General features: G+C 45.2%; 1 protein-coding gene across 11 annotated transcripts in view; it reads right to left on the bottom strand.

Moving 5' to 3' along the window:
- The window catches only part of BNC2 (basonuclin zinc finger protein 2), a 526652-nt gene that overhangs the window by 66517 nt on the left and 434385 nt on the right, over nucleotides 1-25750 (bottom strand). For all 11 annotated transcript variants that reach the window (XM_069625988.1, XM_069625989.1, XM_069625980.1 and 8 more), the window contains one exon: nucleotides 14681-16647. In XM_069625988.1, coding sequence (XP_069482089.1) covers nucleotides 14681-16647 — 1967 coding nt within the window. The remainder of the gene's footprint in view (nucleotides 1-14680; nucleotides 16648-25750) is intronic.

The raw sequence follows: 25750 nt of genomic DNA, 5'->3' as shown, positions 1-25750 counted from the left end.
ATCACCACTGGAGTGGCCCCCTGGCGCTCTGGCGGCTCTGAAAAAAAAGAGCGGAGGGAAGGGTGATGAGTTAGTGGAGATAAGCTGTAAAAGTGCAAGGGAGCAATGATGTGCTGTTGGCAGCCTCAGCCCGGTGGGTCTGTTGGCTGGGCTTGGGATGTTTTACGGTCGGTAGTCGTCGTGTGCTGTTGTGCGAGTCTATGTATGGTTTGTTTTGTTGTTACAGTGTAGTGAAGTTTGTGTAGGCTTGTGGTTGTGTTTGGTAAGAGTTTGAGAGGTGTATGCAGAGGGGTGAAATTGTTAGTGGATTGGTTAATTGGCATTGCTGTCCTTGTAGTTATGTCTAGGTCTGATGCTTGCTATCATTCACTATTCCATCTGGGTTTGGCACTTGCTAATCTTCAATATCCTATCCTATATCTAGATGCAAGGCAGGCTAGTGATCACGATTCCATCTAAGTGTGGCACATGCTAACATTCACATTTCTATCTAGATGTGACACAGGCTAAAGTTAAGAATTCCATCTATAGAATTAAGGTGAGGAGTGACTTTTTTATGTGGGCTGGTAGCTTGCAACATGAAATGTTACACCCTGCGAACATATATGCCACCGGCTCTGTGTTCCTAGTTTGTGCTTAAAAGCCGGGAGTTAGATGCACTGGTACATGGTTATCTGCAATGCTTAATTTAGGCTTTCACACAGATAATATACTATTTTTTCAAGATAAAATGTGAGCATTACTGAGTAAATAGGTTAACAATTGGTCTGTGTGGGTGGATCAGCCCCAATCCCACAGTTGATTATGCAGATTAATAGTTTTTGAGAGACAAGAATATATCAGAATAAACACAACCCGAGACCCACAATAGCTGTCAAATGATATGGTACAGTCCACTTAAAACGTCTCTAATAGAGAACACCAACGAGAAATATGCATTTGTACAGGTAAAAAACAAGCTTCCTACCTCGGAGAATAGTTTCACTTTTTATTTGAATTATGCATGCTTCTCACTTTTCTCCTCCTTGGCATGGCTTTAAGTGGGCTGGGGCTAGCAGGGTTCCTTCTGTTCTCCACTAATAAGCACCAGACTGTTATTTCTGTTGTGCATGCCCCATTACCCCTCTCCATGTGATTTCTCTTCTTCCCGGTGGGGAATCTGAAAGAGTGGTGCTTCAGTCGACTTGCAGTAGTTGAGAATTGCAGAGACTGATCAAGGCATTTATAAGCCGGGATTGGAATGCATTTGAGGAAATGAGAAGTCACCCTGCTCAATCCTCACACCAGAAAGCAGAGTCTGTCCAAATGAATATATATGGTTCGTGATTGAGGACATTTTACTGCTGGGTTAGTGTTGTGACAAATGAAACCAGCACCAAGACCAGCGTGCATTATATGATCAGAGGGGTTGCATGCCTGAGTCATTAGTACAGACATATCTGTCCAATAAAAACACCTATGGTCATTCTCAGGTTCTCAACATGCTCTTTGATTTTATGCAAATAAGCCAGTAACCCATTTTCCGCCTCCACTTTCTCAGAAGCGATTATTTGCAGAATGTGGGTGAATTACCCCCTGACTGAATTGTGTGTACACTAAGTGAGAGAGCGATGTGTTTAAAAAACCGAGGCAGGGAGAGATTTATCTACTCAGTTAAACTGGACATTATTAAGAGCACCTGAGGCCATGCTGAGTGACCCAAAACACATGTTTACAGGGTCTTATGGTGTGTTGTTGGTTTATTTATTTATTTATGTATTTATAGAGCGCCGCAGCCCGCAGGCAACAGGGCGCTGACAAGAAGACACAGGACAACATAGGTGAAACAGGACAAGCGGAACGGTTCAGTCAGTTAGTGGGACGTAGCTAGGTTTGGAGCTGGTGCACCCCTTTAGACCCTACCCTAGCATTTAGACTCACGGTACTGAGGCATCACCCCTTGTTAGAGCCCCCACCCCTGATTTCCCATCCCACTTAAAAAGAACTACTTCGTCCTTCAAGCAAGGGGCGGCAGCGGGGTGAGCGTGGATGGTGCATTCTGGGATTTCATCATAAGAGTGCACCAAAGTGCAATGCCATGCACAGAGTGCTTTGTATCAGCATATGATATTGTGACTCTGAAATTATTTTTATTTTGATATGCGCTGCCATGAAATTCAATAAGTTTCCTTGTATATAGACATCCGTACATTATTTTTTTTAATTCTAAAAATGGCAAACTCTTCACATTTCATTTGGCATAGGATGTGGTGGTAATTATACATATTTTAATGCGCTGCTCTTTTCAGGCAAACCATGCATGCTGAAGAAAATGGAACAGTTAAAATATATGGAATGTTGGATACTATTCTGACCCCACCCTCCCTTCAGCCGAACAGAGAGCCCAGGAGGAGTGAGGTGACACAGAAGGGGCCCACCAACGTGGGTATGACCAGACGGGCCCCCCATGCAGCTAATGAAGTAGACCACTTCTCCCTGCTTGGGGTGAGGGTGCCTCGGGAGGATATAGGTTGAGGCCTTAAACGGCCCACAGGCAAGTCACCATATTCCAGCCTTCTGCTACGCCTTACAGATAGGGGGCTCCGAGCACAATAACAACAACGCACACTGGCACTATATGGGAACAAAATGCCTGAAATAACCCAAGCGTGCACGCGCGTGTGGATAATATATATCTCCTGGGTAGCCCTGGCAAGCCAAGCCTCATTTCAGCCAGTGGGTTACTCAATCATGCATTGAGCATGAGAGGGCGTGGGACAGCATTGCTTTCTTCATTATTTTTGGGGATGATCTAGTTTGAGTTCCTTTAGTGTGCTGGATGCGCCATCTGGATGGACTCATGCTGGGGCACACTCAAAGGTTTCCCCAACTTCAGCTAAGTACTTCTGTGCCTGCTGGTAAAACATCTCAGGAGGTTGAGCACTTGCTCGCTGATGCCATCTGTTGGTGATCTGCAGGTTGCAATTTCCAGTCCAGGCAAGACCAACTCAGCCTTTCATCCTTCCGAAGTCGATAAATGAGTACCAACTTTGGTCATAAATTTCAAGTACATTTTCAATGTAGGTGTACACAGCAAGGGGGGCCTATGGGATACATATCAAGCAACACAACATTTCTACCAAACTATTTTAATAGTAAATACATTTATTAAATACTCAGCATGGCAGAATAACACTGCACTACCTGTCTAATATGTAATAACTCATGAGTGTAAATATTTAATCAATTTAATACACTCAGTCCTTCAGAATCAACCTATACAACTAGTCTTATTGAAGTGTTCTCACATTCCATAAAAACTCACACCCAAAGTGTGGCACCACCTAAAATACTCATAGAACAGGCTTCAGACTGAAACCTACAAAAAAGTTGTAAATAAGCAACCACTGAATACTATATCCATACTAAGGTTAATCACCATGGAATCAAAAAATAAATCATCATGGTATTACAAAATGCAAACACCTATTTGAGATATGTTTAAAGTCGAAACTGGGAGTTAAGCCCCTTTTTATCTTCCCCAAGCAGACCATACACCACTATGAGGAGCCTATGCACCATACAATTAGGCTGCCATACAATGAAACACCTGAAGTTACTACATGGTCTCCCAACATACAGTGGAGAGCCTAAACATGTCGTCATGGCAGTAAGAGGCAAAGAGTTCCTCTCCAAAGTGAAATCTGCATGTGCCCTAAACACACTGAAAGGAGTCTCTGTGTAAAAAAGTCTCTCTATAAAAAAACAATGTTTGAGAATATAATTCCTTACCTTTAGTCAGAACCATGCTGGATAAAAAGGACCCGATTCATGGAATTTTTGCACGGTTCATTCAAAATGACTGACAGACTCTGATTTTTATGCAACTGTGCAAAGTGTATTTTTGCCATGCAAAATCTGTTAAAAGTTATTGACTATGGGAAAAATACACTTTGCACAGTTCCATGAATCGCAGGTTGGGTCCGCAGTGAAAAGTCACTTTTCAGCAGTGCAAAGTCACTTTGCACCGTCCTATGAATCGGGCCCAAAGTGTATTGACCAAAATAATCTGTGCTGCTAGCGTTAGAAATGAAAGAAACTCTAAAGTTGCATCGGGAAGCCAGCACAATATCCACTGCAAGATTCTTCATGAGAATAGAAAGAGGAAGCCTTCCCAGTGAGGTTTAAAATATAGGTGAAACATAGCAACCATCTTGGAATAGCAAAAGGAAGCTAGGAACAGATGTATTACACACATGCTGGACATTTTTCCACCAACGGATTCAGGCCATGCTCAATTGTTTTGAAATTAAAAATACAACTTTGTTCTTTATATGAAAGTTCTCAGGCAAACAGATCACCATTGGCTGCACTCACTTTCTCAAGGCAAAAACAGGGCATGTCGTCAACAGTGTGGCCCATTTGTACACAAACATGGCACCATAGGGGCAGATACTGTCCGGATTTTAAACCGTGTTCATGAATTCGTAGCTGCACTGCCTGTGATGTCTTTCCTGCACATATCTTCTTACATGGGTAGACAACGGAATATATTACATGCTTACTTTTGCAAGTAGTATAGGTATACACTTGCCATGTGCGCCCTCCATGTTCGATAGAGATAGTGCATTAGAAACTTTTCAAGCTCTGCATGACCAGCAAGGCACACGGCCTATGAAAGGCACACTCCTCAAATTGGGGAGTGATCCACCATATTTAGAATGAAGATCTCGAGGCCTTCACCAATTTTTTTTTCAGGCTTTTTTCGTAACTCAGACAGAAGCTTTTGACAAATTTGATCTATTTCTCGTAAAATGAACCAGTTCTTTAGGATCGCTCCTTTTATGGCATTACTTAATTGACAGAAAGTGATAATGCAAGTAAGGCCTCCCTATCGGAATATCGCAATTTCTTGCAACAGTTTATTTTGCAAAAAAAATTCTGTGACCCTGTGCTGGTAGCCTTTTTTGGAGCATCTCCGCTTTGGCGTCACAAGCAGAGCTTTGAGTCCAATTTCTCTGTTCTCACAATAGGAGTCCATATGGGAGATTGCAGATCAAAGCTTTTGGATGGTTACTCGAGGAATATAGAGTCGGACTGCGCTCAGTTGGTTTTCGGAAAAAGGTCTGTCTGCAGTTTTCCGGCATGGTGTCTTTTCAAGAGACCTAAAAAGGTCATACATTTGGAATTGGATTTGCATGTAAAATGCAGATTGTTATCAAAACTGTTAATCCATGTGATACAATGTTTGAGATTGGATTCAGTGTCCTCCCAAATTAGGAGTATATCATCGATATACCTCTTACAGAAATGTATGAAGTACCTAAACGGATGATTAGAGGCAAAAATGTAGGTCACCTCAAGCGCTGCCATAAAGAGAACGGGCAAGTTGGGAGCAAAGTAAGAGCCATGTTCTGAAGCTCCAAAGGCCCTGTCCTGGGAGATGTTGGTATATTCGGATTGAGGGAGTCAAACATACATCCTTCAATAAGAGTGATCACATGGCTGGTGTCTTTTAGACACGCTAGTGTCTCCGTAGCCAGAAGTTTTAGAAAAAGATTGACAAACTTGGACAGAGGTTCTAAAATACAGCCCCAATTGCAAACAATATGGCGCCCACGTGGCTTAATGGCATCCTTATGCCTTTTCGGCAGATTGTAAAAGAGGGGAATTCTCCCTTCGGAAGTATTAATGAAATCGCTTTCTTTTTGGGACAAGCACCCTTTCTCTCTTCCTAATGGAAAGAGTTGTGCAATAAGCTCTTTCATAGCATTAGTAGGATTAATGCCATGCCTATGGTAGTGTCCAAGGATAGTCAATAGGTGGTACATTTCGGCATCATATTTTTCGTAGTCCCCTCCCACAATACCCCCTGGCATGTCGTCGGGTTTGATGACACTGGAGGTGTTCCCTCTCAGGGAGGCAATGGCTTGCTATTCAGACCTCTTAAGGTTGGTCGGAAATGAAGTACTCAGGGCACCACTTAACCCTTCCTTTCTTTTCTTCCGATTCCAATGGTCATGCCCCCATGCACACCCTCTTATTTTACGCTTTGCACCCACTTCCACCCTCCCCGTCCCCCACCTCCCATTCTCATTCTTTCTGCTCTGCCTTTCCAAGTTTGTTCTCCTTGTGGTCTGCACTGTTGATAGATTTGACAGATAGACATGCAGGCGGGCAGAATACATCAATGCACTTTGAGTAAACATTCTTGTAAGGCAAGCGCAGTCTCAGCGAATGCTGCGAATGCTGGCGCTTGTGCATCCAGATAGTTGTGGCGGTGAGGTGTGTTTATGTAGGCAGCGCTAGCACTTCCTCGGAAACACCCTGAAGCTACAAATAATCGGCAGCTTGCTGGAACCCAGGCAGGCAGACCTGTGGAAAGGCTGGTAGGTAGGTAGGTATGTAGGTAGGTAGAGGCATCTTGAAGGATATGTGGGAAGGTAGACAGAGGGAGAGTACTGATAGCTAATCACATGGATGAGAGAGGGGGTTTAAAGCAGACTGACAAACACAGTCAGAGAGGGGAAAGCCAGGCCGAGGTGCAGATAATTGCACCGATAGCTTTTAATAATGAAAAGTGCAGCTGGAGATGGGCAGGCAGGCATATGTTGGTGTGAATTGTTATTTGTGGGAACTGATGGGTACCAATACCAATTATAACCGAGATCTAAAACGTTAAACACACCCTAACTACGTTAATGGCCCCAATAATTAACTACTTTATGTATTGTACTTTAGAACTGCATAGAAATAAATGCCAATTAAAAGAACATGTTGTACTTGGCTCCCAATTGATTTCCCCTTAGTAGCCAGTTTGCACTTATTCCTGAACATGGAGAGTATTGTGTGTGTTGCCTTTTGTTCTTTACTTCTTTGCATGTAGATGGGCAGAAAATAAGCTTGAAGGATAACGCGACGGAAGTGGTTGAATTTTGGATTTATGTTTTTGATATTAAAAAAAATACCATCAGAGTTATGGTCGGTTTAAAATGTATGAAAAAATAATTTCTACCAGAGTGACAGTAGAAAGGGCAATTTTAGTTAACAAGCACATATGATATGATATGTTATTTATGACGCCCTTAATAGCCAGAGGTTTCTAAGTGTAGTCTTGCTTCCAATGCGAGCACGTTGCCGCTGAGCTATCCTCCCAACACACATGCCACAGGCCCACCCAGCATCCAAGACTAGAAATTCACAGAGAGTTCGGAACCACTCGGCTATACAATGTGGATATACGAATTATCTGAAGAGCACCTACATAATTGGTGCATTTGAGAAAAGTGTGTCTATGCTTAACCCAAAACAGACTGCTCTCAAGGATGTTCACTCTCTTTGTGGTTTCATCGGCGTGGTGCATTGTTACATCTTTGTGATTTGAGCATTTTGACATGTTTACTCAAAAGTATAGAGGTTATGGTGGGTCTAAAAATAATGTATGATCAAATTCCATTCTACCTAAAATGTGAGAGTAGAATGGCCCATTTCAGCTACGACGCACGTGTGCCACAACGACAGACAGCAGCCATGCTTGGAAGTACTCCTCCAGTTCTAAACCGCACAGCACTGCATTAAGCATGGTTAATGAGGCAGATGCTGGCGGAGGGATGCTGGCGATATTAATAGGGGCAGCACAGCCATACACTGTTTATATGAAAGGCAGTTTCCAGTATTTACAATGTAGAAGGTGGCGGCTAGGCCTGGGCTCGGGGAGCATTAGGGAGGGATGAGCGCACTGTGTCTTGTCGGGGGTCCTTCTGGGGTGAGCAGGTGCATTTTCAAGGGGATCTTAAACCCAGAAATCGAGAGAGATGGTATATAAATGTGTCAGGGGATGTGAAGTTCCAGTAGTGCAGAAACAGAAGGGTGGCCGATCGGAGGCAGGAGGCGGCATAGGGTGATTGATAAGGGCTTGATAATGAAAAGTGCAGGCAGGATACGCTGCCATCTGGAGGGGGCTAGGCTGGGCGTGGTTTGAAGACCGGAAGAAGAAAGTTGAAGAGGGAAGTTGCGCCTGGAAAGGCAGCCCATATGGAGGCAGTACGCAGAGGTGGGTCAGGCTCATGGCAGCTTAAAGAGGGTACATCATGCATACGGCAGTATTCAGTTCTTTGTATTTATCAGTTGCATTAATGGTATCTTTTTATAAAATAAGTCTCGTTTTACTAGGTAGGTGTTTTAAAGTGAAAATAGCCGATACCTATGGTCCCACGAAGCTGTGGCTCAGGAATTTGCGATCACAATACTCCGCTGGGGAGAGCAGCTGCCAATGGGACTGGAGAAGGCACTGGAGCACGCGAATGCAGCGGAAGACGGACAGGCTGCCTCCCCCTATTTCTAGAGAGAGGAATTTTTTCTCAGATGCTTTTGGTATCTGCCCACACCCTTTGAGGTGCTCTGCTTGAAGCTTGCCCATGCCATGCCCAGCACCGAGGGAGGTCTGCTGCAGGCAGGGGGCAGCATCTCCCTGCCCATCAAGCAGTGACCCACCCAAGCCTTTTCCTACAGCGGACCTCCTGCCACTGAAAGTAGTACTCCAGCAGCAACAGGACATGGGCCTTCCATGACTGCTGTCCTGAATGGGAACCCTCAAAGTGCCTTGATGTCCATTGTACCCATTCCCTAACACCAGGCGCTAGCCTTGCACATTTGTCAGTGAAACGCTAGCAGTGACAGATTACCTCTTATGAGTGTCGTTTTATTTTTTCAGACGACGTGTTTTGTTTACAAAATGCTTATGAAGAATTGTGTGCAATGCTTATGAGTGCGAATCTGGCGAGTGTAGAGCGCAGGGCGTCTTCCACGGGGACGAGGCCGGGAGCATGGAGGCCGCATGCATGGAACAGGCCTCAATTTCCCTGTGGCAAACAGCAGCCCCTTTTTAGTTTCAAACTCAGCGACATGGCTCTGATTTCATTTTTTCTCATCGAAGCTTTTGTCAATAATTACAGAGTACTTCCAATGAATGCCTCTCCAAAACGTTTTTAAAATAGATTTTTTAATTGTAATCGAGCCATTGGCCTTTCGACCGACATAACTGTCAGAGGTTTGCAGATGTAAAACCTCCCTGCATGGCGACGGGCTTAGAGCCATCTGCAGGCACAAGGCTTTCCTTTAAAAAGAAAAATAAGGAGTCTGTGAGGGCGTGGCCCTTTCCGGAAGTCCATTCAATCGACTTCGAATAGAGTGTTTTTTCTGTCTACGATGTTGTCTTCATTTAACCAAGCTCCCAGAATACTCTCTGCGGTCTGATTTGTAGACTTTCTGTTTTACAACTAACTGAGCTGCGTTTCCCATGGAAGTGTTTCCTCTTGCAGTGCAGGGAGAGTGAATCAGACCCATGAATAATGTACAGAAAATATCTGCTTCAGGTAACGCATAAATAAATATGAGCCGCATGCCTGTGCCAAGTGAGATCTTACCATCTGATTGCTGGGTAAGTCAGTCCAGATCCCAACATGTAAACCCCTTGATTTCTGTGCAATAAAGGCATCTGCATCTGGTTTATTAAAACCTGCTGATGCCTAGAGAATGAAATGTGCCCCGCCGCAGGCCCCCGGGTCGCAGCCGCGCGCAAGGATCGCGGCCTTCTGGTACTGCGGCGCGCCAGGTTACCTGACTTGGAGCCCGTGTACAGGTGTGCCTGAATAAATTGACATGACACACCTCCGACGAGCCACCGCATACATTAACAGGAGAGGTGAGAGTGAGAAAAACATGCTACCTGCCTCCTGTTAGCACCTCTTCCCTACAACCATTTCCAGTTTGCCATACACCACAACGTTCTGAAAGTTGCCCGTAGAACTTCACAGCAACAGCGTAAAACAACAACAACATCCAGAGGGTAGAATATTTCATTCCAAGTCTGTCTGCTAACGAAGAACATTTGGCATGTTCCAGAGTTGGGCACCTCCACCAGATCCCTTCGGAAGGGCGCACAAGAGCAGCCTTATTAATACCTTTGCGCCCACTTCACAAGGACTGCGGGAGGTGGAGTGGACTGATTACTGTAGGCATTATTCCTTCACAGCATTCTTGTAGAGCTTCTCCCTCTGTGGAGAGTCGGCCTTGGATCTAGTTCTAGTTCTTGGCCGATGGATTGATCATGGGGTCTGCATGATCGAGGTCAGTTCAGCAACCCCTTAGTTTATATGTTTTACCTTGCCAAGAATGTTTTTTGGTTTTCCTGCAAAAGGGATTTATTTTAGACGGGTTACTGCAGTCTTCTCTGGTGGATTCTGTCTGCACTAGTAAGTTAAAGCACCTGTGGCAGACCTTTTTATTGTGGTGAAATATCAGTGTTCTGGTCAATGATACCTGATCCCGAACAGCATTACGGTCCTTGATAAACCCTGGGCCGCAAAATGTGGTCTTTCTCTGGTGATTGTCTTCATTTTTAACTTTTAGCTCTGCTCCTGTGAGTATACATTTGTAGACCCCCGCCCCCTTTGCTTCTACCAGCCCCACAAGATCACTTTTAGATATAGGGGAGGGTGCATTAAGGTGCATGTTGCGGGCGACAATGACTGAAACTAACGGTGGCCATTTAAATGCACTTTCTTTAGCTGTGTTTTCTTCAGCCTTGACAGTACGGTTGTACAACACAGCATTGCGGGTGGAGTGGAGGAAAGACACAAACAAGGTATGGAGTTTGGGTGAGTATGGGGTCGGTGGGGCAGGAGTAGGGGGCTGTGGAATCATAGTTCCAATACTTTTATTTATACACTTGGACCCCTGAATTTGATGAAAAGAAAGAGTGAGAAGAGGCACTACTGGAAAGATTCCTAATAGTGTGCAGAAGGAAAGGTTTAGAGGCGCACAGTTCCAGGACGCAGGTTCTGATGACTTTCCACGGAATGCTTCTAAGGCGCACCTCACTAAGCCACGATTGGTGCCACAGGGAATGCGACTGTCAATCAAGCATCTACTAGGTACCTTATTCCTGGAAATTCATGTTCCACTCTGCCCGTAACGTTCCACCAGGAACTAAAATGCGAAAGTCTTCTTCTACCCAGAATTTCAAGCTAAAGTGACAACAATGTAATTTGAGTGATTTTATATCATGACTCCTCCTGCTTATTCTTGATCCCCTCCTCCCGAAAGCACAAGGAGGAGTTCCTTTAGGGTCCCAAAATCTACGTCAAAGCTAACAAGTCCCTCCTCTGCCACCTGCGCCCTCACTGAACCGCTCACACGTTGATTACTTGGTGCTCTATGGACTCATACTATGCACTTTGTTGAGAAAATATTTACAGTTTGCTGAGTGAATGGTCTTTTTCTCAGCCAATGCTACTCTGTGGCACCACAGAGCCTCTAGAAGAATACAGTGACCGTGGCTGAAATCGGAGTCAGTGGCCCTGATCAGAGGTTGGGCCTAGGGCGCCTTCTTTGAAGAGGCTGAGAAGAATGTGGCCTCTCCCACCTCAGCAAGAATCCTTCCAGAAAAAAAGTGAATCTTCAAGACATGTACTCGATTCATGGCATACCATAGTTCAAAATAAAATGGGAGCTGTGGAAACTGTGTGACGGGCAGGCATAAGAAGCGATGCACGACTGGCGCAGATCTGTCACCATTGCCTTTTCTATCCTACACCTCTACAGACATTTTAAATATGTATGATATGATAAGTTATTTATAACGCACTTAATACCGAGAGGTTTCTAAGCACAGACCCGGGGATCGAACCTGTGTTGCTCAGCATCGTATTGCATCCAAGGGGAGCGTGTTGCCCCTAAGCTATCCTCCCGAGACAATATGACACAATGTGACCATAGGGCCGCATTCTGGGCCTCACTTCACATTTGTTTCCAGTAGCTAAAATAGTCAAGGGAGAATGAGAGGAAGGGGTTGTAGTTGTTAACTTAAGTGTTTGTTTGAAATGGTGTGCAAGGCAAAAGCAATGGAATAGAACGCTTGCGATTCAATCCGTTTTGTACAAGGGTTTAGGGTGCAAATATATAACATTTAATCCCTGTAGATGGGCACATACATGCCTTCGGACTGGCAAACAAGCAGTTAATATATGGCAGAGGTTGCTGTTCACATCAAATCATGATTCCATATGACGACTCCTCGAGGAGGCCCGAGGTGTGGCCGACATTTTCTGTTTTTCCAACCTCATTGAACCTCCTCTCACTACTAGCCCAGGCTTTACATCTTCCCCCGTACCTCAGGAAGCAAGGTGAAAATAAACACATACAAACAGGAACACTTAAACAAAAATAAAAGTCCAAGCAAAACGATAACACTGCAAGTGCATGTGTGAAATAAAGAAACAAAGCCACAGACCAAAATTAAACAAAAGTAGCAAAGCCATAAAAAAGGGATATTTTCAAAAATAGGAACCAGATGATAAGATAGGCAAGGAACCATCAGCATAAAAAAATACAAACCCAAAAAATCGACTAAAGCAGCAAATTAATTAACGGGCAAGAAGAGAAAACTGTGGCAAAATAATAAAGCCAGGGTTTCATTTTGCAGTGAGAAAGACCATTTGCTATTTGGTAAAAAAAAAACTCTATATGAATGCAGTAATTCAGCCAGTGGCGAAGGCCAGCAAAACATCCCTTTCTGTAGATCAAAATAGGTGCCCCATTTTAGACCAGGTTTATGAACACGAACAAACCACCCCCCGCGGTGCACCTCTGAGAGAGGCAGGTGGAGTCGAGCTGAGGTATTCCTGGAGACCCTTATGCTTCAGATAAACACTTTGTTATCTGGCCATTAGTCCCTAACAGAAACAATGACATTTTGGGGAACATTACAAAAAAGGGTGCCTCTTGCACGGATCAAGTTCATTTTGCAAAATGTTGCTGCTTTCCGAATGACATGTTTTGTAAAACTGAGAGTAAGGACCTAATTTTGTGATAGCAGCGCTAAACTACTTTTCACAGTGCAAAATAGATTAACACCAATGCAAAAATAGCTGCACTACATGACTGTAATCTTTATGCTCAATAAAGGTACACCTATATGCCACACTAACCCCTGGGTCCATAATTGGCGTGGGTTTCCTTGAGCCCCCCCCCCCAGCTGTGACAGGGTGTAAGGTGCAACCACATACCAAGATGAAATGAATGACACAGGGTCCCACTGAGCTCATCCCCCCTGCTACCCGCCAACCCCTTCAGAATCCCACCTATGGCAAAAGGTGTTCACCACAACCCTGCAACCCATGCATGCCACACCGAACACTGGGCACCTCATGAAATCTAGTGCAATTCTGCAAAGCACCCACACACGCCGGAAGAGGTCCGTATCAAAGGCTGCCCCTATGTGATTGCCCTGAACTAAAGTTTTTTTTAACAAATGGGTTAATTCACTCTTTTTTGTTCATGGGGGGCCTGACTCTTGAGGGACGGATCAATTAGAAAAACAAGGGAAGAGAGTCAAGGCTGCCCCACGCTTAAACACACAGGTAATAATAATGGCCCACAGAAGGCTAAGCTGTATTTCCCTCAGCCATTTATGAACAGGCTAACAATTTTCAACACTGTTAAAATGAAGTTTATTCTAGATTAATGATGTATCAACATTAAAATAACATATAAACCAATGCCAGAAGACAGGACTGCAAAATTCATTCGTAACACAAAGAACAGTGTCAATCTCGACTCAAACAAGCGAGGTTAGTAGCTAAAAAGTGATTATATGTACTGCAAACAATGGCAGCACGTTGCATTTTTCGACACTTTTGCGTATTTCCGATTTGGGGGTAACTCGGAAAGAACCTGGCTTCAGTGTTTGTGCTGTCCTCAGGACACTGGTGCTAAGAGCAGTGTGAGGTAATTGACGAAACTTGTGGATGGGTGTTTCATCAGATCTACATGAAGGTAAATGAAAATGTGTCGGAATGGTATGTACAGTGCACGCCTGATCAGTCAAGAGGCACAATGTTGCATTCTGGGGTCTGTGGGCCACTACCTACCTATTATTCCTTTTCTGTGTCTTGGGCAGAGTTTCCAAAAGCTGCCATCTGTGCAGTAATCACTTTTTAGCAACTACATTACTTGTTTCAGTCAAAATTGTTGTAGATCTTTGTGTTACGAATGAATTTTTCAGTCCTGTCTTCTGGCATTGGTTTATATGTTATTTTAATTTCGATACATTATTAATCTAGAATAAACTTCATTTTAACAGTGTTCAAAATTGTTAGCCTGTTCATAAATGGCTGAGGAAAATACAGCTTAGCCTTCTGTGGGCCATTATCATTACCTATGTGTTTTTAAGGGCGGGGCAGCCTTGACCCACTTCCCTTGTTTTTCCAATTGCCCTGAACTAAAGACATTAAGGGGTTTCATTTGAGTCATTCTTTTTGAGGGGAAAAGTCTTTTCTGTATGAGTCACATGCCATTTTTGGTGCCTGTGCCACCATGTTTTTATTAAAAAGGCAATATTTATGGTCGGGGGATGACTTGTCTTTTGATTATTGAACAAGCAGCAAACACAGAGCAATAGCAATGTGACCACCTCAGGAAACATGTTATGTTCACTGAAATGATGTGGGGGGTGAGTGGGAGGAATTGACTTAGGAAGGCTATCTTTCAACGCGTGGCCGGCATCCCATGTCAGCATCTTCTATAGGTTTAATATACCATCATCAAAAATCTAGCTTCCTGTCACTCTTTCACTAGACGATCAACACATTTTGCACAGATTTCAACAGAATGATGTGAAAGACAATGAACGCATACTGACCGGTCTCTGCTTCTCCGCGATGGGAACGCTGCGTTGCAGCCAGCCACTGTGCAGACGTGCATCTCCTTTAAGTGAACATTTCGGTAGTGAAGTTTCACACTGTAGGAACTCTTAAAACTCTTCTTGCACACATAACAAATTTTGGGATCTGGGCTGCTGCACAGGTCACCGTCCGGAGAGTACTTGTGGGGACTGCCATAGTTCAAAGATGAAGCAAAGCTTTCGTGAAGTGCGGCCATGCTGGCAGAACCACCATTAAAGAGTCCATATTGGCTCATGTAAAACATATCGTACGTTGGATCGGAAAACTCCTCCTTCACTTTTAGCCCAGCCTGTTGGTGAGAGTCAATATGGTTTTCATGTTGCTTATCACTATTCCTCATTGCTCTTTCGTGATGATTTTCCCTATGAATCTGATGGTGTTCATCACTTTCCATAGATTCCTCACAATATTTTGGCTCAGAGATGTCAGACTCATTTTCAAAGTCCCTTTCATGCTCTTGGTCTTCTGATGTCATGCTATCAGCTCTTATATTAGTCCGTGAAATGCACCCATGACCACTAGATTTGGAGAAGCCCTTCAGAGACAATCCAGGGCTCATGTCATCCTGTGAATGACTGTGAGTATCATGGGCAGTATCGTTAACCAATGCGTCATGGTCATCGTCCTCATCAAACTCATCGGCCGTGTCAATAATTTCTTTCTCAATCTTAACAGGCATGCTGGATTTCCTTGGTTTCTTTTTAGGGGCAAGGTCCGTGTTCGAATCATGAGTTGACATTGACATCACATTTGTCGGGGGATCTGTGGGGGCTGGGGCCGGCTGTTCCATTGGAACTGGGGCCGATATGATGGGACTGGTGGGAAGTGAGGATGGAGAGCTACCCATATCTCCCGGGGTTAGTAAACTTCTGTAAAATGGAGGAACGGGCTGTACAGTCTTTAAAGTTGGAAACACCATCTGGCTAGGGAGGGAATTCTGAAGAACTGGGTCGAGTGGGGGAGTGGAGAAGCCCATGGGAGGTCGGCCAGGGCTTGACAATGTTAGCGATGACTTGGTACTCGCTATGACTGGCGTGGCTGCTCCTGAGGTCGCACGGATTAGATCCTTGTCTCTGTTATTTCTTAACATGGGCATGTGAAGTCGGGGATTGGGATTAGCACTATGCCGGTTGCGACTTCTCAAGGAGCTGAATACCATGTTGCAGCCATCAATGGTACACCGGTGTTTGATCTTAAGGTGAACTGCATTGTAGTGAATTTTGAGCGTACCTTTGTCATAAAAGGTTTTCCCGCAAGCGTTGCAGAACACTCTGCCTTTTCTCGATGACGAGCCCATCCGCCTCATTCTGTGAATCCTGAAGGAGCTTTTGGTGTGCTCCTGCTTGGATATTTCGCTGATGGGTGTTGCCGTGCGGCGAGGTGAGGCATTTCCAGGCTCGGATTTAGGCTCCACGTTTGTAATGCTGGACAAGGCGTTCCTGTTAGATGGTGGCTCACTCCTGTTATAAGGCATTGGAGAGACCTCCGACTCACTGGTCTCCTCAAACTCATTCTGAGTGGAAAGACTGGCCTCGCGCAGCCTGAGACTTGGCTGCTCAAGCAAGAGGCCATTGGGTGGAAGGCCAAGAAGAGGGGCAGAGACTGGGTTGATGTACTGGAATGGAAGAAGGAATGCCAGGCTGTTGGGCATGTTTTCGAAGTGGTGAACGCTTGAAGGGTTGCTGTTCTCCAGGTGTGTGAGCAGGCTTGGGCTCCGGGTGCGGTTGTTGCCTTCGATGAAACTCCTGATGTCTGAATCCACCTTTGAAGATGGCACGGCCACGGCCTGCCCTTCTTTCTCTTGAATGGCCATCAGCTCCACAATCGACTTTGTTTCTCCAAACCTCAAAAACTGCTGCAGAGTGATGATTTCCTCTTCCCGAGACATGATGGCCCAGCGGTCCAGCACCTTGCCAGCAGCATCCTGGAGGCCACATCAAAAGAAACAACAGACAAGCAGAAAGAAAAAAATCTTATTGAATCTGCAAAATTGCACAACATAACCACATATATCAGCGAGGCAAAGCAACATTCAGAGCGTGTTGCCCGCCTCACCATGCGCACTTTTCTGCCATGCAAATGCAGTCATTAAAGTCTCAGTTAGAAAAAAGGATCGAATGTATTAAGGTTAAGGCAAACAACATGTAGACCGCTGGAACTCTGTGTGCAAACCACCTTCAGAAGTGCTTTCTGCAAGCACAGTGATCTACACACTATGCAGCTGTTCAGCATGCATTAGTATTAGGTGTGGAAACGTGCTGTGCCACCCACGGTACCTTAACTGTTATGAAACAAAGCACGAGATTGAGGAAATAGCAAAATGTGCACGCTGGGTGGGATTCGCAGCTCCAAATTAGGGAGAAATTAACTGTAATAACATTCATGACAGAAACCGTTGCAGGAAAAGGCGCACTTTTAAAGCTGGATGAAAATAATTCATTATCAGTGAAGATATACAGCTTTGAATGCCTGGGTTGCATAATTTCAAGGGTGGAATGTTTAGACAGGGGTATTGTCCCACCGCATCAATAACCCATAAACCAAAGGGGTGCCAGCCAAATGTTTACAAAGACAATGGGCCTCATTACGAGTTTGGCAGCAGCCATGGAGCTATTAGCTCCATGGCTGCTGCTGCCAAACCGGCTCCTTTACCGGGTTCCCTGAATGGGGAATTACCGGGCCATTCCGAGTTCGGAGGGCCCGGTAATTCCTCCCTCTGGGAACCCGGACCTTCCCCATTCCCATTTGAGCCCCCATAGGGCTCAATGGGAATGGGAGAGGGAGCTAACAACGGGCCGATTACTACCGGCCCGTTGTTAGCTCCCTCTTCCCCTCGCGGGACGCGGTAACGACGCCTGGTTTTACCAGGCGTCCTTACTGGGTCCCGCGAGGGGACCTCGTAATCAGGCGGAATCGTGTTAATGGGCCCGCCACCATTAGCAGAGCCCATTAACCCATTCCGCCTGACTTGTAATGAGGCCCAATGTGTGCTCCAGCTCATGCACTCTACCATACGATCACAATTAAACGTGGGAGGAAAAGGCAACAGATAACACTTTCATATGAAGCATTATGGGAGTGAAGGGTTGCACTCATCGTCCACGAGATGGTTGCATGTACATAGATGTCAAGTGACATGATGTCTTGTGTGACACCATCATTTATATTTACCTCTGGATTTTTAGTCAAACAAATATTGCATTCTGGTACTTTTAGTTCTGATTTATTTACAATTAGGACACGGGCCTACCAGTCCCAGCATGCTTAGGGCTGCTGGCTGAAAAGCCAGGGTGTGTGCCAGGTAGTGCACGTGATACGGGGCAGATATGAATTGAGCTGCAGAGCAACTACCCCACTAATGAACCATGAGTGGAGGTGGAAGGTATGCAGAGGGTGCGCTTTACCTCCAAATGTACTAGTAACTCCTTTGCAGAAATGTGTGAACATTTGAGAATTGACAAAATCTCTCAGTCCAACAAATGTCTATCATGGCAGGTGGTATGCGTTATTCTTTATCATAGCCAACAGTGGAAGTGAGCCTCCCCCCCCCATCAGATGGCTTGCTTCTGAACTGTAGTGCAACATACACAAGTGGGGAGCAGTTGGGAAGTGTGCTTTACTTGCAGTCAAATCGGTTCTAAGGCGTGAAGTCCACATTTTAGATTTTTTTTTGTCAACCTCTGTTTATTCATTTTAGATATGATACAGGATTTCAGGCATACATCTTTTTCTGCTGCCTAAAATGTAAACATGTGTGTACGTAGCATAAGTGTCAATTTTACATCCTGCAATGAAGGCAAAGAGGAGCTGCGTGGTGAAGGGAAGTCATTATTCACCACACAGTCCCTGGTTAAATATACATTAAAAGAATTTCACACTTTATTTTTTATCAGCAGGTATCGGATTTGCCTGTAGGTAAAACTTAAAAATTCTGTGTGGTTAAGGCAAGAAGTCCAGTGCAGCACGCATTGATACCAAGGCTTCTCAAACACTGGTCTAGAGGCTGTGCTGCTTTATCTGAACTTACCCCTATAGCAGGTCAAATAAACCCCTGACATCATCGTCAAGAGCCCCTCGGTGGGGGAATGACAGAAAAAGGCTGAGACACCCAGGCCGCATACCGTTCACTGAAGCAGTGCGCCCCTCGGCTAACACATCTATATAACACGTCAGGGAAGACACAGACTAGTCCAGTGATGTCCAAACACTTTCATATTCCGTGGGATGCTCACGCAGAGCATTTACTTTCATCAAAGACAAGGAGGTTGTGTCTTCGGGGCTACACCTAAAAAAGAGGGTGGTGTGTTCAAAGTGGGCGGGAACTAAAGAGTACCATGTTCCATTACTTTTCAGATAAATCTGTCATCATTCCCTTACTTTATGTGACCCGCGTACTGTCCAAGAACAGTAGGAAAGGGCACCTTTGTTTTTAACTTGGCTCTTCCAGTAACAACCCAGTGTCATCTCATCTAATTGCGCTATCTCGCAGGTGCTGGATTGACTTTGTTCATTTCCATACACTGCTTGCGACATAAAGCCCATTCCCAAGAGGTGGTCAGAAAGGCCAGCTCAACAGCGATCTGCAAATTGGGTTCTATGTGAAATCACATGAAAAAGACCAATTTATTTTGGTCGATTTTGTGCGGCCCTCAAAAAGCCAAAATATCATGAATTCAGGGGGTTCCACCCACCAAGCTCCCCTTTCGCCTTTGCTCTCCTGATCCCTCACTGCCTCCTTTTGCCCCAAGCATACCGCCTCAATCACCACCACATTCACACACGCAAACATGCAACCGGGTACATTTACCTCCTGCTCCTCACCCACCCCCTTCACAAACATTGCTTTTGCACACGGACAGTCACTCACACACTTACCCTCGGACTCCCGTGACTCCCCCTCAGGTTCCCACCATGCGTCAACCCCTGCGTGCACTCGTGTCGCAGGGACTGACATACCGATTTACAAAGACCGAGTAGTCTTTCTAACTAGGTCTTTTTTTAAATGAATTATTAATAATCGATTTTTTTCACGTAGTACTATGCATTGCTGTGTTTGCAGGTAATGGGAGGGGTTTGTGTGTGTGGCTATAGACATGGGCATGTCCCTTAAGAGGTGGAATGGTGGGTGAAGGGGAGGCTGCATAACTCCACATGCTGAGGGGTACAATGACACACTAATGCTGGTCATTTAAATGCATATTATTTCACTGTGTTTTTTCAGTCTGGCTAGAACTGTTGTAAAACACAGCATTGTGGGGTGCAGTGCATGAAAGAAGGACCCAGGTATGGTGTTTGAATGGGGGGGCAAGAGGGGATATGGGTCAGCGAAAGTAGAAAAGGGGGAAGGGCAGAGGGGACATCGTTCCATTCCTTTTTTTTTTAACACTTCGACCAATGCTGAAAGCTCATGCACAATTCCATCACTTTACTTCTTTTGTTGGTCCAAGAGAAGGTACTTAAATACACCTTATTTAATTAAACCATCAATAAACCCCACAATTCTCGTGTACCAGAAGGGATCCGAACAGATTGGAAACACAAGCAAATTATAATTCTCCTTGTCCAATTTTGGTAATGTGGACGGAACGGCAGGCTTATCTCTGCAGTTCCATGTGTTAATATCCCGTCAAAATATCGCCATACAAGAATGGCACTGTTTTTTTTGCGGCGATATTAACCCATGGAATCTGTAGGGGACACCCCTGCAAACCCCATACTTTTTTAACGGGAGTGCAGAACACCCCCACAACCCCGCTCCCATTTACCCCATAAATAATGTCGTCTATGCCGTTTCTCGGCGACCATATATATGGCAACATTATTTATGAGGATAATATTACCTGATACCATCTCTGCAAGTTTGTGGATCGCTGGTTAGTTGCAACACAGCGAAAATACAATTATTACTCAATGATAAAAGGGACTGTCCAGTCAAGGTTGCACAAAAAATATCTACTTTATTATTATCACAACAGACTGTTCTAGCACACTACAAAATACAACCCACCCTGTAAAGGAATGCAGATGATTGACAGTGTCCAAGAAGGAAAAGGGATGCACTCTGGATACTGACAGGAGGGTAGTCGGTAAGGTAATTAATCGCAATAGTTCAAGGATACTTGGTTTCAGCACAAAGGGAGCAATGGGTTGTAACATGTCGTTAGGGGCCTTTTGAGAAGGACCAGGGGGACAGAATCACAATGTTCCATGTGCTTGCAGAAGTTCTTAGTGCTCGATAGTGTAGGGTCGGTTTCAGGGAAATTTGCAGCTTCTGCAATAGAGTTCAAGATGGGAGACAGCTGAGGGTATCAGGCGGTAGGCTGTTCGGCAAGTGAGGCCGGACTGACTGCTGCAGGCTAGCCTACACGCGGCTCGGATTCCGGAATGGTTGTCTCACTGCTCGTCGGCAGGTCTCAAGTACTGGTCGAGGTGTCTCGGACAGCGTTAGTGACTGTAGCATAACAACAGTCAACGGTTCAGTCGGTTGTAGCTCAAGGGTCTCGACTGCCTCAAAAATGTCCTTTGAGGCAAACGCTGGTTGATGCTTGTCGATGCACTCCTCCCTAGCTTCTTCACTTTAAGGCGGACGGCCAAAAGATGAGGAGAGTGTTGCCTGCAAGAGCCTTGCCCTTGGTTTGGTTCAGAGACTCTCTGGCACTTCCCACCTAGAAAGATTGCTTGCAGAGCCTAGTAGGGCACACTGTGTGCTGGCTGGGTACTGGTTCTGGAGCTGCTGTGAGGTCCTCTGGATTCTGTATCTCTCTCTGTTCCCTGGGAGATGTTTGGGGGAGGGGTCTTGTTTCCCTCTTTGGAAATCCAGGCCTTCCTTAACTGGTTGAAGCTGTAAGGCAGACTGTACCTTCAGCCAGGGTCCAGATGAGTTATTTGTGTTACTCCTTGCAAAGTCTTCATATGATCTTCCAATAGAGGGGTTCAGCCCTCTTTTAAGGCCAAATGGACCCCAGTAATTGGTGTAATGTAGGCCTAACTTAATGAACCAATTCTGGGTCCCCATCAACAATATCGAGTATGCGTGAGGTCATAACCAGAGTGCTTTGCAACGGAAAAGGTAAAGGGGTGAAAGCATGCAATATTAAGTCCCACCCATCTTCCTGTCTGGTCTGTTGTGGATCAAAGGGTATTTTTGGTTAATTGAGCTCTCTTTAGTTCCTGATTAAAGCGACAGGTCTCCTTTGGAGCTGCAACGGGAATAGGCCTTCTGTCTCCATCAATCCACACACTGGTACCTTCTGAATGGGGTCCCCCTGCCGGGCTGACTACTGTAAATACAAAGTTCCAAACATGGCAGGTCACTGCCCTTGAAACTGAGAGGAGGAGGCTGACTTTAGGTTGACACAGTGCATATGAAAGGGGTGTTGGGTTTTCCAGTCTCCTTTGTTTTAGCCTCTGCAGCCAGGCTCCATGTGGGCCTGTTTGAAGTATACTCTATTTGTATGTTACTTATGTTAATTGCTGCCACCATCTGCAGAAGGAAAACAAATTAACAGGGCGGACACATGGATCCTTTGATAGTTAATTAGGCTGGCCATGACAGGAGGAAGATTTTGGTCCTCTCGCTTCTGAGATGCACCGTGTACTCCACCTGTCAGATCTCAACTAAATATGACAGGGAGGACTGCACCTGTAGGCTGTGTCCAACCAGAGTACACAAGTCTATGTGTACGTCATGCAGTGAGCATAGGAAAATGTGTGCGGATTAGCCCCACACATTATCCAGAGGTTGATCTACCATCATTCAATTTCATGTAAAATTTCAAAAAAGCCCAGGGCAACGCGAACCCACCATGCGGATGAAAAAATTCCTCACAACATCAACACTTAGCCAGCTCCAATTCCAAATGTCATCCTATGGAATCCCATCCCAGGTCTCGCACTCCACGTTCCAACATTCCAAACATTCCACATACTCTGCAAGCAGAATACTACATAATGCTTGTTAAGCATCCATTGACAATAGCACATATGCTCTCAAAGACCACAACTTGTAAAAAAAACTAAAGCAATTTATGTCGAAGGAGGGAAATCTGGGTGAAGGCGCCCCCATGTGGGGGAAATGTGCATACTTCTTTCACAGACCCTGCCATGTGAGGATTAGTGATTTAGGGTTAGGATTAGTGCAAAATAAATCTTGGTTTTAAAAGTAGCCAGCAATACACCCAACGTAACTGAAATATGTGATGTGCTATAGCTGTGAGCTAGCATTTGTGCACAACAAAAAAACTGAAAATTAGTTGTTGGTTTTACACCATTTAGGTAATTAAGGATGCCATTTTTTCTCTATCTTCTTTGTGAATCTCTAATTGTGCCTTTTTGTGTCAAGGAAACCCCTTCTATGTGCCCCAATCTCAACTGTTCCCTCAGAATACATATACAACCCAAAGTCGTATCGTCTACACATCATCTCACACATACAGAGCTCCACTGCAGCCTGAATTTATCCTTGTGTCACAGAAATATCCAAAATGAAGGTTTTAAAAAAGAAATCTGTGGTATGCAGCTGTACTCAGCTAATAACTCTAGTGTTGTGTTATTGGACATGTTGCTTGATACAAATCCAGTAATGCCGAATACAACGGTTGGACAGAACATACTGTCTTCAGGCGATAAGATGCGATCTTGGCACTACCCACTGGCAAGTGATTACTCACTCTTAGGTTGTACAACATGGTTTGCTCTGTTCATGTGGGAGACTAGCCTTCCTCCCCAAGGTGAGTGTTTATTATGCCTGGTTAGAAGCTTGCAACTTGAAATGTATCACCCCATTCTTTTTTTTAAAGAAATCCCTGTTCACTTAAATAAAGCAGAGGGCACTAAGGTTATTTTAGAGTATGAGCTGTTTCGGTGTGAGCAGTCCCAACAGAAGTGAATTGCTCCTCTATGAAAATGTGAGACCTTGCCGTGTACCCTCCGTGTTCTTGTGTACAGTAAGGAGGTGCGATGATTGTCCGCTTAAAGAGTAACCCAACCACTGGCCTTATAATAGAGAGTTTGTGAATTTATAACGGATTATCAGTTGTGACGAGGCCAGTTTTCTGGTCTTGTCAGGAGTGGGAGGGGAGCCAGTCTTGGTCTTTTTGGGGAAGAGATCTGGGGGTCGGGGAGTTGTTGGGGGTCCAACCCTTAATCCTTCCCTTTGTGCCAATATGATTTTCAGCAAATAAAACGTCTCACACCATGCCTCAAAAATACCATGCTCGCCAGAGTTGTTCTGCTTTCCTTACAACTCAACAATCAGTGGACTGGTAGAGCAAGAAAAAGCAGCCAATGCCCGTCCCTACCCGAGAGAGACCAAGGCCCAGTTCTCAGAGGACATCCCTCCCCAGTCTATCAGCTGCAGAAAAGCGCCAGCAATGAAGAGCACAGTGAGAAAGAGAGGTGAAGATCCACCACTGTGCCTACATGGCCGTGAAGCACATTACACTCCTCTCCCGTGCTGCAACCAACGGCTGTCACCCGGGCTACAGTGAGCCCACTGGACCAGAGACTATCCCAAAGCCCACAGACCTTCCTATAGGGGCACTTATCTTAGGGTAGGCCAGTGGTGAGCCCCATAGGAGGAACTTGAACACTGAACTTCACAAACTGCCTCTGACATACCGGAGCGGGTCATCACGGGATAAGGGGGAGAGAATTAAGAGGGATTTTATGCCTTTATGGCTCTGCAACAACTCCTGAGTGGGTGCAGTGATGCAGAATTGGTCGAGAGTTGGCCAATCACAGGAATAGGGGAAGGAAAAGGAAGGCCACAAGAAGGTGGAAGGTGTGGGTTGCCCGGTAAAGGTCAGAGGAGGAGAAGGAGGACCAAGAAACCAGCAGGAGGAAGGAGGAAGTAGTACGTGGTGGATTGCAGAGGCTATTGTATCAAAAGGTGAGGTATTGGTTTAGTGAGTGCAAGGGCACTGCCATGTGAGTGACCATGAAGGCCAGCGAGTGAGGCTAGATAAGTGTGAGGAGTGTTTGAGAAGTGGTTGTGAGAGTGAAAGGAGAGTAGTGTTGTAGAGTATGGATGGAGTGATAAGATGAGAAGTTGTGAGGTAAAAGGGGTAGCAGTGGGGTAGGAGTAGTAGTAGTAGTAGTAATAGTAGAGAGGAGGAGGAGCAGTAGTGTGGAGGAGGAGCAGTAGTGTGGAGGAGGAGCAGTAGTGTGGAGGAGGAGCAGTAGTGTGGAGGAGGAGCAGTAGTGTGGAGGAGGAGCAATAGTGTGGAGGAGGAGTAAAAGTTTGCAGGAGAAGTGGTAAGAGTCTTGGAGTAGCGATGACATTAAAGGGGGAAGGTGAGGAGTAGGAGGAGTGAGTGAAATCAGAGGCAAAGAGAAGGAGGATGAGAGAGCAGGGAGTAGCAAGGTGGGAGCAGTGGAGGAGGAGAGTAGGGAGGAAATACCACCAGAGAGAAGAGAAGAGGGGAAGTAGTTGTCTGAGCATTGAAGGACAGCCCCAAGTGCTCCAGAGGCACATGTCACTATCCTTAGAAAACCTAACACCAAGCCAGAGTGAGCAGTTTGATTTTGCCCTGAGGTAGTTCAGAGAGCCATCGTTTTAGGCAGACATTCCTAGTCGAAGATGGGTGATAGTTGATTTCCGGAGACTGGAACTTTCTGGCGCCGACCTTGAGCACATGCTCATCTCTAGATTTTATAATCTGCCCTAAAACTCTACTTGTTATAAGCATCATGAGCTCTGCATTTTGCTCCTCTTCCCCCTTGTCTTCTTGTTAAACCTCTTTCCCTCCTTCATCTCTCGCTCCCTTTTGTTCAGAATGTCCCTCGCCTCTTCACCACTCCATGTTTTGAATAAGCAGACCCTTGCCGCTCGTGCTTATCTTGGGATGTATAGTGCCTAAAGGCAATTGAGTTGCATTGGGCACTTTAAAAATTACATTAATAAACATAAAAAGTGTATAATGCCGCAGGACATATGTGGAATGTAGGTATACAGTGGCCAGGGGAGGACAGGGAAACAAGCAGTTAAGAAGCACATTCATTAAATAGCCCAGCAATCTGTGGTGAAA

This window comes from Ambystoma mexicanum, chromosome 6p (genome assembly GCF_040938575.1).
Source record: "Ambystoma mexicanum isolate Mex_15411 chromosome 6p, UKY_AmexF1_1, whole genome shotgun sequence".
NCBI lineage: Eukaryota > Metazoa > Chordata > Amphibia > Caudata > Ambystomatidae > Ambystoma > Ambystoma mexicanum.
The sequence above is the reverse complement of the archived record's forward strand: the minus strand, read 5'-3'. Positions and strand labels throughout refer to the sequence as shown.